The sequence below is a fragment of the Boleophthalmus pectinirostris genome, unplaced genomic scaffold, assembly GCF_026225935.1.
Source record: "Boleophthalmus pectinirostris isolate CB_2022bp ecotype Guang Dong unplaced genomic scaffold, ASM2622593v1 HiC_scaffold_21, whole genome shotgun sequence".
Lineage (NCBI taxonomy): Eukaryota > Metazoa > Chordata > Actinopteri > Gobiiformes > Gobiidae > Boleophthalmus > Boleophthalmus pectinirostris.
Window position 1 is genome coordinate 2,962,834 of NW_026571175.1, and position 14,971 is coordinate 2,977,804.

The 14,971-nt window shown below is 41.9% G+C and overlaps 1 protein-coding gene across 1 annotated transcript; it reads right to left on the reverse strand.

The window, feature by feature from the left end:
- Nucleotides 1–897: 897 nt before the first annotated feature.
- On the reverse strand, nt 898–5,195 carry LOC129410135 (E3 ubiquitin-protein ligase Midline-1-like). Its single transcript, XM_055157577.1, has 5 exons — nt 5,057–5,195; nt 4,227–4,239; nt 2,095–2,259; nt 1,614–1,660; nt 898–1,540 (listed from the first exon to the last, which is right to left on the reverse strand). The coding sequence occupies exons 1-5, from the start codon at nt 5,193–5,195 to the stop codon at nt 1,041–1,043; spliced, it is 864 nt and encodes a 287-aa protein (XP_055013552.1). The 3' UTR covers nt 898–1,040.
- Between the last annotated feature and the right edge of the window lie 9,776 nt (nt 5,196–14,971).

The window sequence follows — 14,971 nt, forward strand, 5'->3', positions numbered from 1 at the left end:
CTTGTCCTGGAACGATGGCAGACCAGGCTGAGAGAGTGACTTTAGTGTATTTATTACATAAAACACACCCGAATCAATGGAGGTGATTTATACTTTCTTGTTCTGGTGTTTGTGACTCCCTGGTCTTTCTCTGTCTTATTTTTCTTTTGGATAATAACGTCGCTACGTCACTGGTAGTTGTCCCTGATTGGTAACTGGACATTCAATAACACTAAAAATGGCGTGACCACTACATAGTGCTCTAAGTAGGGAATAGTGTGGACATTGGGACACAGCCGTGCTCTCACAAACCCCAGCACATCCTGGTTCTTCATGGTCGTTAATATAAAATGACTGGTCTTCATAAAATAAAGAACATATGAGAAGTCGTAATTGCCTGTGTCCTCCAGGAGGCACTACAGTCTCACCAGAGTAACTGAGGAATGTGAAGACCTCAGTCCAATCCCAGCAAACAAAGGTTCAGTGAAGGACGAGTTAAATGTGTGAAGATGAGACAGTTTGCCATCAGATAAGACCCGATAAAAGGACAGAGCTCCAGCCTCAGAGTCCAGGAACACACCCACTTCAATCAATCAATCAATCAAACTTTATTTGTATAGCACTTTTCATACATTTGAAATGTAGCACAAAGTGCTTCACATGCAACAGAAACATTTTTAATACATTAATTAACACCCCCCCCCCCCCATACCACAATTTAAACAGAAACATAAAAACTAAAAAACTAATAAACATAAAGCTCTTAAAAGTTATAGTAAAAATTAAAAGTGTATAGCTAAGACCAGATGGAGACTAAATAAAATAGTAATGATAATTTAATTTAAAACTACCATAATAATAACAATAATAATGATAATTTAAGTTAAACAGGTAAAAGTTTCAGTTAAAAGCTAAATTAAAAAGATATGTTTTAAGTTTACTTTTAAAAATATGAACACTCGCAGCGGACCTCAGATCCTCAGGTCGACTGTTCCACAGACGGGGGCCGTAAAAGCTAAAAGATGCCTCACTGTGAGTTTTAGTTTGAACTCTTGGGACAGCTAAAAGGAGACTACCTGAGGACCTGAGAGTCCGAGAGGCTCATATGATAAAAGCAGATCAGATAAATAAATAGGACTAAGACCATTAAGAGCTTTATAAACCAATAAAAGAACTTTAAAATCTATCACTTGACCTTGTACTGGGACAAAAGGCAAGAACCACTGTGGCGACAGTGATGTTTTTCTCCCATTCTGACAAACTTGCAAAGTTCCGCCAAGAACCCTCAAACTCCAGGACTGATCACTGTCTCCAAACCTACACTCTGTACTCTCTCCTGTTCTGTTAGTCACTGCTATGTCCACTGATCCACTCCACTCCACCTCCCAGTAACAGCGCCCCCTCAGGCCAGTGGAGCTCAGGACCTGTGGCTGGTCTTTAAATCTGTCCTCATGATGTGGACAGAGCTGCTCCTCTTTCAGACGGGTCACTGTGCAATTGTCCTCAGACAGAGCAAGTTCTCTGTGAGCTGTGTTTGGGTCCAGAGAGAACACACAGGAATCTGAAAAAAAATAAAAATAAATCAACATTGGCATACAAGTTTCTGTTAAATTCTAAATAAATATATGACTTACACTTCTTTAGTCCTGGAATCATCCACTGTTCTCCCGCAGGATCCAACCTGAAACACACAAACCTGTGTCACACTCAAGTCCAGTAAACCAGACCAGTGTGGTCTCACCTGACAGACGACAGGGGCAGTGTGGTCTCACCTGACAGACGACAGGGGCAGTGTGGTCTCACCTGACAGACAGCAGGTTGAGTGTGGTCTCACCTGACAGACGACAGGGGGAGTGTGGTCTCACCTGACACACAGCAGGGGGAGTGTGGTCTCACCTGACAGACAGCAGGGGGAGTGTGGTCTCACCTGAAACACAGCAGGGGCAGTGTGGTCTCACCTGACAGACAGCAGGGGCAGTGTGGTCTCACCTGACAGACTGACAGGGGCAGTGTGGTCTCACCTGACAGACAGACAGGGGCAGTGTGGTCTCACCTGACAGACAGTAGGGGCAGTGTGGTCTCACCTGACAGACAGCAGGGGCAGTGTGGTCTCACCTGACAGACAGCAGGAGGCGCTGGTCCTGTAGAGTGGTCAGGAGCTGTGCTGAGGGTCCTGGATGGTTGTAGCTCAGGTCTAACTCTCTGAGGTGGGAGGGGGCGGAGCTCAGAGCTGAGGCCAGAGCAGCCCCGCCCCTCTCTGAGACCAGACATCCAGACAACCTAAAGACACAGCAGCAGGATTATGATGGAATATTTTACACTATTTGTGAGAGTTCTATTCCTGTTTACTGTAAATGAATCTGTCTAAAAATATTTTGTACTATGAAATTATGAATAAAAGCATCAATGTTATAAGATCAGATAAAAGGATTAAAAATAGATGTATTACAGTGATTCAGAGTGAAATTCATTATTTGGTATTAAAAACAGGCAAAACTTCATGCTCCTTTATAAGACGTATGATGTCATCACATGTTCATTGAGTTACACCAGGTATGGGAGCACAAGCTCTGTGCTGGATAAATGCACAAATACAACAACAAATGCATGGACTCTGAGTATTTTGAATGGGACATGCACCTACACTCATGTCAAAAATAAGTTGGATTCTATTGAAACAGAACATGCCTGTGACAGGTATTAGGCCACAGATGGTTCAGAAATTGTGAAAATTGCCAATCCTTTAAAATGACGTGACCTTTGAATTGACCCGTGTGACCTCAAATGACCAAATTGACAAAATTTGAAGGATTAGTGAAACATGTGCTAAGTGAGCAAAAGTCCAACCTAGTTAAAAGCTCAAAAAATCATTTTGGCATAATACAGGACCTTCAATCATAAAATAGTCTTTCAAGCATGAGGCAGGGGTTTGTATTGTTTCTGCTTTGCTTTGCCCCATATCTAAACGTATTAGACTGACGAATTAAACCTAAGAGATAGAGATGTTGAACCCTTGAGCCATTTTTATCTTCCATTAGTCTGAGGCAAATGCCTTGTTTTAACCTGTGAGGGAGGTAGTGCTTTGAAGGAACGACGTAAACTCCATGTCATTTTAAAACATTTTATTTCAACAAATTTGCCACAGTGGGGAGTTTAACGTGATCACAGATTTGCACATGGCTTAAAAGTGCATAGTGTAACATTTCTGCTTGTTTTTTTATGGATATGTTATTACTCTGCTTGAAATGTTCTATGGTATGACATTAAACAGCTCTACTGTTGAGGAAAACAAACTTTTCCTCTCGTGTTTGCTTAGATAATAAATACACTTGAAACAAAAACAAAGTCCAGATAATTTACTTATTCCAATATTAGAAAGCCATACTTGTACAAGGAGACTGTGCCGACATTCCCATGCAGAGTTCATATGAACATTTTTAAGACCAAAATGGCGAGGCTCACTGCAGCAGTTACAGAGAGGAGCCACAAGATCCTATTGTAAGTCAATTGTAACCAGGGTCAGAAGGAGGTGGAATAGCCTCCTGGCAAATGTCCTATTTGGCATGCGGTGGCTAGCACATTAGCTCTGTCCACTCATATATACAGCCTATGATACAAGGTAAATAAGCTACTTAGCTTTTTTTAATAAATTTCTTTTATTAGAAGAAAACACAAAGTTTGTATATAACAAGAACAAAATTTATGTTCTAAACACAATGATGACTCTGCTGATGGTTTATCTCTGGATAAACATCCCTGTAGGCTCTGGTGCTACATTATTAATGCATATGAAGTTTGGATTCCTGAGATATTTGTGAGGACTCAAACCAGAATCCATCCTGACTTGCCCCCGCTGGTGAGACAGGGCCAGACAGGTGGTGGTACGTTTGCATTGAAGTTTCTGCTGAAGAAGGTGAAGCTCCTAAACGACTCAAAACAAACATGTTGACGCCTATAGATGTACCTCAGCCTATTTCAAATCTGTTTTATTTTGTTAGTGAAAAAGATGCAGAGGGGAAAGCTGTGTGTAGAACTCCCTTCAGAGTGACACACATATGAATCTGACGTGAGGTGAGTGGTGAAGTACTCTTAAGGGGACATAACTGTTTGTGGTCACATTTGTAGTTTATTTTCCAAATGCCTACATCTGGAAAACATGCTTAATAGAGTGGTAATAAAAGCCAATACAAACTGTGTTTGCAGGTTAGGTACACAGCCAGGCCCCCATTCGGACCCCTGAGCCCTACCTCCGGTTAGTCACTGCAAACACATCCCACTGACCACACAGGACATGAGCACAGGTTCCACAGGGGACTCACCTGCTGAGGTCTGAGTTCAACAACTCTGCTTTCCTACCAGTTTAAATGCACCACTGATAACAAAGCAGAACATTGTTATCACACAACCCAGTCCAGGTGATTGTGATTAGGACCAACCTGTGTCTGTGTGTGTGCGTGTGTGAGACTGTGACCACGCCCACAAACACCTCATCTCCCCCTCAGCCCCTCCCTCGCTCTCCCCCTCGGCCCCTCCCTCGCTCTCCCCCTTGCCTCCTCCCTCGGCCCCTCCCTCGCTCTCCCCCTTGGCTCCTCCCTCGGCCCCTCCCTCGCTCTCCCCCTTGGCTCCTCCCTCGGCCCCTCCCTCGCTCTCCCCCTTGGCTCCTCCCTCGGCCCCTCCCTCGCTCTCCCCCTCGGCCCCTCCTCCCTCCTCGCTCTCCCCCTCGGCCCTCCCTCGCTCTCCCCCTCTCCTCCCTCTCCTCGGCCCCTCCTCCCTCTCCTCCCCCCCTCGCCCCCTCGCCTCCTCTCCTCCCCCTCGCTCTCCCCCTCGGCCCCTCCCTCCCTCCTCCCCTCGCTCTCCCCCTCCTCCCTCGCCTCCCTCCCTCGCTCTCCCCCTTCTCCCCTCGGCCCCTCCCCCTCGGCCCCTCCTCCCTCTCCCCCTCGCTCTCCCCTCGGCCCTTCCTCGCCTCCTCCCCTCGCCCTCTCCCCTCCCTCCCTCTCCTCCCTCTCCCTCCCTGGCCCCTCCCCCTCCCTCGCTCTCCCCCTCAGCCCCTCCCTCGTTCTCCCCCTCAGTTCCTCACTCGACACCTCCATCGACACAGGAACACCAGTGTGCTCCTCACTCGACACCTCAATCGCATTCCCACTCAGGTCCTCGCTCAACCAGGGGTGCTGCTTGATGTCGTCCATGGAGATCCGACTGTTAGGGTCTTTGTCCATCAGGCTGAGTAATAAATCTTTGCATTCTAAAAACAGAACCAAGTTCAGAATTAGAACTGTTATTACACTGTGTGGGTTTCTAATTGAGGTTAAGCACTGAAAATGTCCCTCAACATTGTGACAGAACTATGAGCAGTGTATCAGACAAAATGTGTCTCTATCTTTGCTTTTTTGGCCATTTTTTTCTCCATGGAACCATATTTTAACTCAGTTGTGTTTTGTTTCATTCATACATGTTGAACACTGAAACCCTGCATATTTAGTTCTCCTCTTAGAAAACACCACCTTGTGATGTCATATGCTAATACAGGAAGTACTCTACTGTGTTTTCAAACTTCATACACCTTCACTAGAATCATTTACATAATTTTGCCTTGGAGTTGCCGATCTCTAGTGAACTAAAGGTAAAAGGTAGCCTTTAACTGGAACTACTCCTCCATGACATCACAAGGTGGAACATAGCATTCTGAGCTTTGGAGATGTAGACAGAATAATAATAAAGGGTCACTCAAACATGTGTGAATGAAACAAAACACAACTTCAGCATGTTTTTGAGGAAGTAACAAAATTATAACATGGCTCATAGCTCAAAAGAGTCAGTTTAGTGTAGTATAGGAACTTAAAGATGTGTTTTTAACTTTTACAGCTGAAAATATCATTACTTGCCATTCACACTCATACAATGTTTCCAGTTATTCTAAACAGTCCGAGTGTTGTGATGTCGTGCGCATAACCTGTGTAACACAAAGTCTGACACGTACCGTCTGTGATTCCCTTCCGTATGTGGGGCATGTAGTCAGACATGATCTGGTCCATCTTCTCAAATGGCTTCTTATTGTGCAGCATCCTGTACAAGATCAGACCCAGCTGCCACACTGTGAAGGAGTACGCCTTACACCTCTTCATCCTTAACGACTCCGGAGCCATGTACAAGAGAGTCCCTGCAACACAACAGGCAAATACTACATGTTACATTACACATTTCACCAGCACAAAGCTTTCCAAAACCAAAATTACAATAACGTGTATTGTCAACTTAACAGCTGTCTTTCACATTTAGTTTGGTAAAGACTGACAATTCCAGACCTGAAATTATCCAAATGACTCCAGTGAAGGTGTATAGAGATTAAAAACAGTGGAGTAGTTCCTTTACTACCACATGACATCATAAGGTGGAACAGCCTGAACATGCATACTGTGTGTTAAAAGTAATACAGAAAGTGCTGCTCTGTGTTTTTAAACTTCATTTGGATGATTTCAGCCCTGGAATGGCTAGAGTCTCTACTGAACTAAAGGTAAAGATTAACTTGAAAATTCTACATGACATCATAAGGTGGAACAGAGCTTTTTGAGCTTTGGAGATGTAGACCGACAAATAATAAAGTATTACTCAAACATGTGTGAATGAAACAAAATACAACTCTGGTATGTTTCTGATGATTTAACAACATTATAACATGACTCAAAGCTCACAAGAGTCAAGTGTAATATAGGACCTTTAAACATGCACTTTAAACACAGTAAGCCCCAAACACATGTACAGCAGACACCGTACTAACCTTGAGATGTTTTGTAATGCCTCTCTGGATCCAAGCGGACAGCACTGCCAAAGTCTATGAGGCGCACTCTGGGCTTGAGCTCGTTCTTCTCGTCCCAGTCCAGGAAGATGTTGCCAGGTTTGATGTCTCTGTGAAAGACTCCACACGACATCATGTCTATGGTCACATCTACCAGCTGCCGGAACATAGACTGTGGGAAAGAAAAGCAATCAGTATCAGCATTGTATACAATATGGATTCAACAAAAGTTAACTTGAAAACTACTAATTCATGACATCACAAGGTGGAACACAGCATTTTGATGTGTGAATGAAACAAAACACAACTCCAAGTGTGTTTGAGGACATTATAACATAGCTTAAAGCTCACAAGAGTCAATTTTGTGTAATATAGCACCTTTAAGAGTTCTATATTAAAGTAGTAAGAAAAACTGTTACACAGATGGTCAGTTTTACACGTACCTTGGCTTCCTGCTCGGACAGGACTGAAGTCTTGAGGTGTTCAAAGAGGTCCATGCATGGCTCTGGCCTCTCCAGCACCAGCAGGATGTACTTGTTCACCTTGAACCAGTCGAGGAGGACGGGCGTCACATGGTTCTCTTTCACATTAGGCCACGCCCCCACCTGTGCCAGCATGTCCACCTCATGAGGGACTCGAACATCATGGTACGACACGTCCTTTAGGACAAACAAAAGGGAATATGGATCAAGACGTGCAAATACACCACTGTTACTGAAGATGTGAAGAATGACATACCAGCCAAAAGATGGAGTGTAAGGGAACGCATTTGATGGCGACCTGTAAGAAGCATGGAAGAATTAGTATCTTATATTTAGTTATGTTTATTAGTCAAGTTTTGTTGTATTTAGAAGATATTATATTTAGTTGGGGTCATTCAGAGAAAAGACTTGGTTTGGGAGGGGAGTTAAAGAATCTGTTTTGTTAAATGGGCCTGAATGATTTTGCTAATATGACCCCACACTCAGTGCAGTTCAATGGGCCGAGCTAACTAACAGAAACTGTAAACAAGTAGGTGTGCTAGTTTCAGAGTAGTTTCATTGTAGTTAGCTCCTCCCTGCAGGCAGATATAAGGAAGTGTCCACCAGCGTCTGACCAGAAATGAAGAGAACTGTTTTCGACCAAAATAAACGTTTGTCCTCTGCCATGGATTCTACCTGCATGACTGAGGGATTCTACACAAACTAAATATTTGAATTATTTGGTGAAAAAAGCATATACAAATCACAGTTACTTACTGGAAGGTCGTCCTCTCTCCGGTTGCCAATGTAGACTCTACCAAAGCCCCCTGCCTTTAGCCATCTTTTGACCTTGTACTTTTCTCGGAAGGCTGTGAGAGACAGTGAAATATTAGTACTCAGTGAATGTTCACAGAAAGCTGCACTACGTCACTTTTTCTGGTCGAGGGTTTGCCCGCCAGCTGCTTGTCTCTATGGAGATGTTATTGCAAAACGAGAGTTAAAGCATTAATCAGTAAAGCTGATTCACAGTAAAACTCAAAACACTTAGCATGCTAACACGCACAATAAAACAGATGTCTGTGCTGGGCCAAGACAAATTTTGCACAAATACACAGGTAAAAATCTATTAGAGGGCCATAGTTAAATATTCTATACTCAAAATGTCACTTTTAACAAGAAGATGAAACAACTATCCATGAAGACAAGCAAATCACTGGCAAAACCGCCACAAGAAAAGTTACACAGCGCAGCTTTAAAATGAGCAGATTAGAGCAGATCTTACAGGGTAACAAGTGGAGTTTGTAGAATTCCTCATCTGAACTTTCCGAGGACCCGGAGATCGTCTCACTGGTGCTGGGTCCAGCGGTGTCACTCCTGCATTTCTTAGCGCCCCCTTCAGATGCTTCACGCAGTTCGTCCTTCTGGGGAATGGGTCTGTCACTGGAGCTGAATCTGGACCTGCTCGAACACACTGTAAGAGAAGAGAGATGATGGTCTTTCGTTGTCCTTCTGCCGGTGCTTGATCCCGTGCTGTCACAATCTGACTCGCTTTTGGATTTCTTCCGTCCTGGTTCGTACATTTCCCAGGATTGGCAGTTCCTCTTCTGACTCATCACCCCTCCACCTGCCCCTGCCCCCCCTACCGGCTGAGGGGGGCAGTATCTGGATGTACTGGCCAGGGGGGAAGAGTCCTGTTTGCTTTGCCCAGTCAGATCTGAGACCTGAATGCGCGTCAGCTTTATCTGGAGCTCAAACTGTCCGAGGTATTTTGTTTATCGCTCGGTGGGTGATGTTGGACGAAGAGCCAGGAGCTGGTTTTGGTGACAAGGACTTCATCTTTTGTTGACAGTCAGTACATTACTTAAAAACGTACTAACAAAGACTTAAAAACGTAGCTAGATGTAGTCAGATCTAGTAGCTAGAACTAACTGCTACAAACTGTAATAGACAACTACACTAACTTAAAAAGAGAGACTGATTAGCAAAAGTATCTGCCAAGAGCTGAGAGCCCAACTGCAGTCGTCGAGGTCTGAGACTGTACTGACCCTACAGGTTAATGTAGAGAACTTTTTCACGTTGCCATGGCAACTTTTGATGTCAAAGAACGTTCTATTTACATTGCCATGGAATCGAATGGGATGGAATGTTTTTGCATCTTTTGAAAAGCTGTATTCTATTCTAACCTCTAGTCTCAACCTTAACACTAGGCCTAACCCTAAACGTAACCCTAAGCTTAAACCTTAAGCCTGGTCGTAACCCTAACCACCAAAAATGTCCCATGCGTAGAATTTAATTCTCTGATTTGATACAGATCCAGTAATGTTGACGTTTCATGTCTATGGTAGGGGGTTGCTATAGTGATGACTTTTCATATGATTTTCAATAGGTGAGGCAATAGGTGTTTCAATAGGTGTGGCAAAGAGCCACTGGGGACTAAACCAGGACTGATCCCAGGACTGAACCAGGACTGAACAAGAACTGAGTGTCGGGGGACAGGCCTGGCATATGTGACAAATAATCCATTAATTTTATACAGTGAGTCTGTGGTCCACTGGCTCATATACCACTAGTAATATTTGCAAAGGTGGGTCTTACACACCCCTCCACCCGAGCCCCTCATGGCTTTTACACGCTCTGTTCACAAGGCGTGTTCGCCACCGCATTTGGTACAAGACACACGGCCAGAAGAGTCAGTTTAGTTCACTGTGTTAAGTCTTTGGTCTCTAATGTGGGTGAACTGGGTTCAAGACTTTGACATGTTGCTTTCATTTTTACATTGTTCTTTTTTCCATTTTTAATGTAAACAACATACTTTATGAAAACTCAGTGAGTGTGTTTACATGCACATCAATAACCCGGTTATGATCGGGTTTTATGAGTATCCCGGTTTCTTGATGGTGCATGTATATGCAGTAACCCGGTTTCAGTATCCCGGTTATGGCAGTATCCCGGTTATTAGAAACCGGGTTACTGTAGCTGGTTTATTCCGATAGTAAGCGGGTTACTTGTGGCATGTATACACAGTATCCCGGTTACTGCAATGTAAAGCTGAGTGCGCATGCGTCCAAAAGATAAACAAACATGACGGCGGCAAGTTCGAAGAGAAGCTACTTCTGGAGCGATGAAGAAAGTGAATTTTGTATTTTAGCCATGAAAGACTTAAATATTCTTAACCAATTGGATGGGAGAAAACATTGTAATGGTGATTTATTTAAAAAGGTGGTGGACCGACTGACAGAGGCAGGATTTCCTTTTCGTACCGTTGAACAAGTGCGTTGTCGTTGGAAGATTTTAAAGAAACTGTACTATCAGGCTAAACATAATAACAACAAAAGTGGATCCAATCCACCCACTTTTAAGTTCTTTAAAATTATGGACGATCTCCTCGGCCACCGTCCACTAGCTTCCACCACTGAAGAAGGAGTCGATATTGGCTTTGATGGCCACACAACAGGTAATTTACGCTTAGCGGTTTGGTAAAATTTATCCTGAATTCATTCATTCGTGATTTTGTTTTTGTCTGTAGATGAAAGTGTGACGGAGAACAACAATGTTAACGAAGGTTTGTTTCATGTGCCCCTTTCATGTGCTTCTCTATCATATGTCAAAACTATTCAGTTGAGCTAATTCATCTTTTCAATTCTACAGACAATAGCAATGACCTGGATGGAGCAAACGATGAAGGTGTGTGTGAGAGCAACACTAAATTGTAATACTGTAATATTCTTCATCATAATGGAATATATCTTACAGATTGGCTTGACAATGCAGCACCTACGGCACCTACAGCACCCACAGCATCCACTGCTCCCACAGCTGCAGAAGAAAACCATGCACCACCAGAAGAAGAGCACTCTCAGCACTCTCAGGCTCAAACACAAAGTAAGTTGTGAGGTTTTATGATTCTTATTTGATGTGTTTATTTAATGTTTTTCTTCATTACATAAGAAAACTGATTATAATAGTGTTATAATTACAATACAATTACAATAATACAATAACAATATTCAAAACAATATTCAAAGTCATCATACAATACACACAAGTACAAGTACAAGCTGCTATGCCTGAAAAATAAACTAGTTAGTATTTACACACGTTATTTTAGTAGCATTTTTCCTATGTGTGGATCAAACTTGATCACTTAAATTATTTGAAGCTGCATTAAGTCCTGAGCTCAAGCCAATCAGAGCAGTTGAGGGGAAGTCATATTGACATGTTTTTTTTCCTAATCGACATGTTTTGCCTGCCATCAAGGCAAGAATTAATATGCTAGATTGTTAACCCATTGTTTTCAATTAATAGGATTACTTTCTACCTGTGTAAAGACTTAAATCCTGTTATTTATATAAATGGAAGATATTTGTGTTGGCATACTAGAACTGCTACATTTTACTTAAATATAAGACTTGTGTAAACACTGTAAACAACCAATCAAACAAAATATAGCACTATAACACTATACTAATGACACTTTTTTTTTTTGTTTCTCTCTTTTTGTAAAGTTTTAGGTAGGAGGAGGAGCAGCCGTAAACACGCTGCAACTTGGCAGCAACAGGACTTTCTCTCCACTCTTCAGCAGAGACAACAAGAGTGGATGGAACAGCAACTTGAGCAGAGCTATGAGCGAGAGCAGAGGCTGCTCACTGAAGTCATGGAACAGAGCAATCTCCCTATGCGCAGTATGATTGACCAGTTGCTGTCTGGAATCACCGCCCCTAATGTTGTCTGTAATGGCAGTTACAGTGGGTCTGACAACTATTACTTTGATTTGTAAACATTAGTTATATTAATTGTGAAGATTAGTTTTATTAATTTAACAGTTTATATTTCCACCTTTTGATGTCATAAAGCAGTAGTGTTCAAGTTAACTGCAAGTCTTTACCTTTAGTTCAGTAGAGATAGGCAATTCCAGGACTGCAATTATCCAAATAATTGTAGTGAAGGTCTGTGGAGTTTAAGTTGCAGTGTGTTTATATATATATATATATATATATATATATATATATATATATATATATATATATATATATATATATATATATATATATATATATATATATTATATATATATTTTTTTTTTTTTTTGTAACAGAATACAAACAAATGTAACATTTACAAATAAAAATAAGGAACTATCAAATTTGTTTATAATGTTTAACTTTTAGCAATTTACAGAACATTGGCGTAGAGGGAGGTTGGCTGTTGGCTGTAATCTTTTAGTGCCTCTCTTATTGCCTGTCCATTTTCATTGGCATTATTTATTGGGGGATTACCAGGCTGAGGGAACTGAACTTCAATCTGTGCTGCCTCTTGCATCCATCTTAGGTTTCCTGGCTCCTTTTCCCTTTCACAGAAGTTGTGCAGGGCACAACATGTGATTACCAGGTATGGACAGAAGGTGTAGTGGAGATCGTTTCTCTTCAGCAGTATCCGCCACCTTGCCTTCACCCTCCCAAATGCCATCTCGACACAGGTGCGTGCAGCGCTCAGATGAACACTGAACGACTCCTGCTCAGGTGTCTGGGCCTGAGCACGGGTATAGCCTTTGAGAAGCCAATCCAGCAGAGGGTATGCAGGGTCACCAATTATGTAGAAGTTGACCCCAACACCGTCTACATCCACCACTCTCTGAACAATAGAATATGGAACTGAAACATGACATCCTCATTAACATTAAACTTAAGAGTTGCTGTAGGACTAACCTTAGGCAGTCGGTGAGCCTGCCTATATAGATCAGACATCCTCAGTACATTGGCATCATGGGCACTGCCAGGGACCTTGCAGCTCACACTCCAAAAACCATTAAAAACACACACACTTACAATAAATGGTACACAAAAAACACTTTGGAAAATAATGAAAATAGATGTGGATTACATAAGATCTCAAATATTTATGAAATGATCTGAAAATTAATTGATTCTGTGTAAGGAATTCCTCCTGTATATCTATGCAAATGAAGGAGTAAATTGTAGAAACCTTACATAAGAAATAGCATGTTTAAGACGAGGAGGAGGAGGAAGTGCTGTGATCTGAGTGTTGGCAGCAAATAAATAAATAAATACAAATTAAAAAAAATAAATACATAAAAAAATCAAATCTGTCAGCTGGACCAAATTTTTTAGAGTGAAGTTTGCTGCTCATCCAAGCAGCTTCAGTTCAGACCTGAAGAACAGATCTGAATTTATCTTTAGCTCTGGATCACACCTGGACGACTGAGGATTAAAACAAAACAAAGACAACTCAGTAGTGGAGTTCACAGGAAAAACTAACACTGGGACATAGATTGGTGTGATCTGTGTTGGTTGTGTTGGTTGTGTTGGTTGTGTTGGTTCTGTGTTGGTTGTGTTGGTTGTGTTGGTTCTGTGTTGGTTGTGTTGGTTTTGTTGGTTGTGTGTTGGTTGTGTTGGTTGTGTTTCTGTTTGTTGGTTGTGTTGGTTCTGTGTTGGTTGTGTTGGTTCTGTGTTGGTTGTGTTGGTTGTGTTGTTGTGTTGGTTGTGTTGGTTCTGTGTTGGTTGTGTTGGTTGTGTTGGTTGTGTTGGTTGTGTTGGTTGTGTTGGTTCTGTTTGTTGTGTGTTGTTCTGTGTTGGTTCTGGCTCTTTGGCGTGGGTGTTTGTTGTGTTGTGTTTGCAGGTTTTCCATTCATGTGGTGGACTTAGACTTTGACAAACTTTATTGATCCACAAGGGAAATGACTTGTAACTCACACAAATAATAACAAAGAGAAACAATCTAAACAGTAATAACTACATCATGAATAGCAAGAGATAAGACAAATGTATATGTAAAGTAAAAATAAAAATACAGAAATATACCTCTTAAATATAATACAAGAGATTAGGTAAGAAGAAACAATGCAAATATAAAAACAGTGACTCACTGCTCAAGAACTATTATTCCATTATTACGTGAGTTGATGTACAGTTGTTTTGTATGAAGAACAAAAACCTCAGTGTTGGATCAAGACGTGTGTTTGTACTGTATTTTTCGGACTATAAGTCACACTTTTTTTCATGGTTTGGGTGTTTCCCTGTGACTTATACTCCAGTGTGACTTCCATATTAAAATGTTCACACTGAAGCCTCAAGAGGGCGCTCTAGGCTTGTGTGTCAGTATCTGCTACTCCAGTACCTGTCTGGTCTCATGTCAGTCGAGCGCACCATTACTTCTGTACCACTGAAAATAAATAAAAATTAAAACACTTATAAAGACACTGAGAAGACTGAACACAAATGCCCCCAAAAAGAAAATCATATTCTGCAGATTACAAACTGCAAGTCATGAAATCTGCAGCTGAAAACGATAATCGAGCAGCAGAAAGAAAGTTTGGAGTGAGAGAGAAACTTGTGACACCGGGAGGATGCACCATGAAACTTTCCTGAAGTCACTGGATGGACGGACAAAGTCTGGACTTCAGTGACACTGAAACCATCCTGTCGAGATTCAGAAAGACCCGAATAATTCTAACTGGAACTGATGCTGAGTCTGACAACAGCGACACAGAAGAGGAAGTGATGCTCTGTTTACCTCTGGAGGTGGATTTAGTGATTTGGAGTGAGATGGAGAGTTTGTTAAACTTGTTCTGTTCTGTTGTTTATGTTATAGTTTATCTGAAGAACTGTTCATATGTGATGTTAACAGTCTGTTGATCTCTGTTCTGTTGGTGTTGTTATTGTGTACGTACATTCTGTATGTTTTTTCTTCTTCATTATGCTTTTTTTTGGCTGGTGCGATT

Bases quoted from the DNA above. Each gene is read 5' to 3' on its own strand.
- LOC129410135 (XM_055157577.1), bottom strand. From the start codon at position 5,195: ATGGACAAAGACCCTAACAGTCGGATCTCCATGGACGACATCAAGCAG. The intron at 1,661-2,094 runs GTGAGACCACAC...TGTGTGTTTCAG, and splicing joins CGCCTCCTGCTGTCTGTCAG to GTTGGATCCTGCGGGAGAAC. The intron at 1,541-1,613 runs GTAAGTCATATA...ATTTTTTTTCAG, and splicing joins GATTCCAGGACTAAAGAAGT to ATTCCTGTGTGTTCTCTCTG.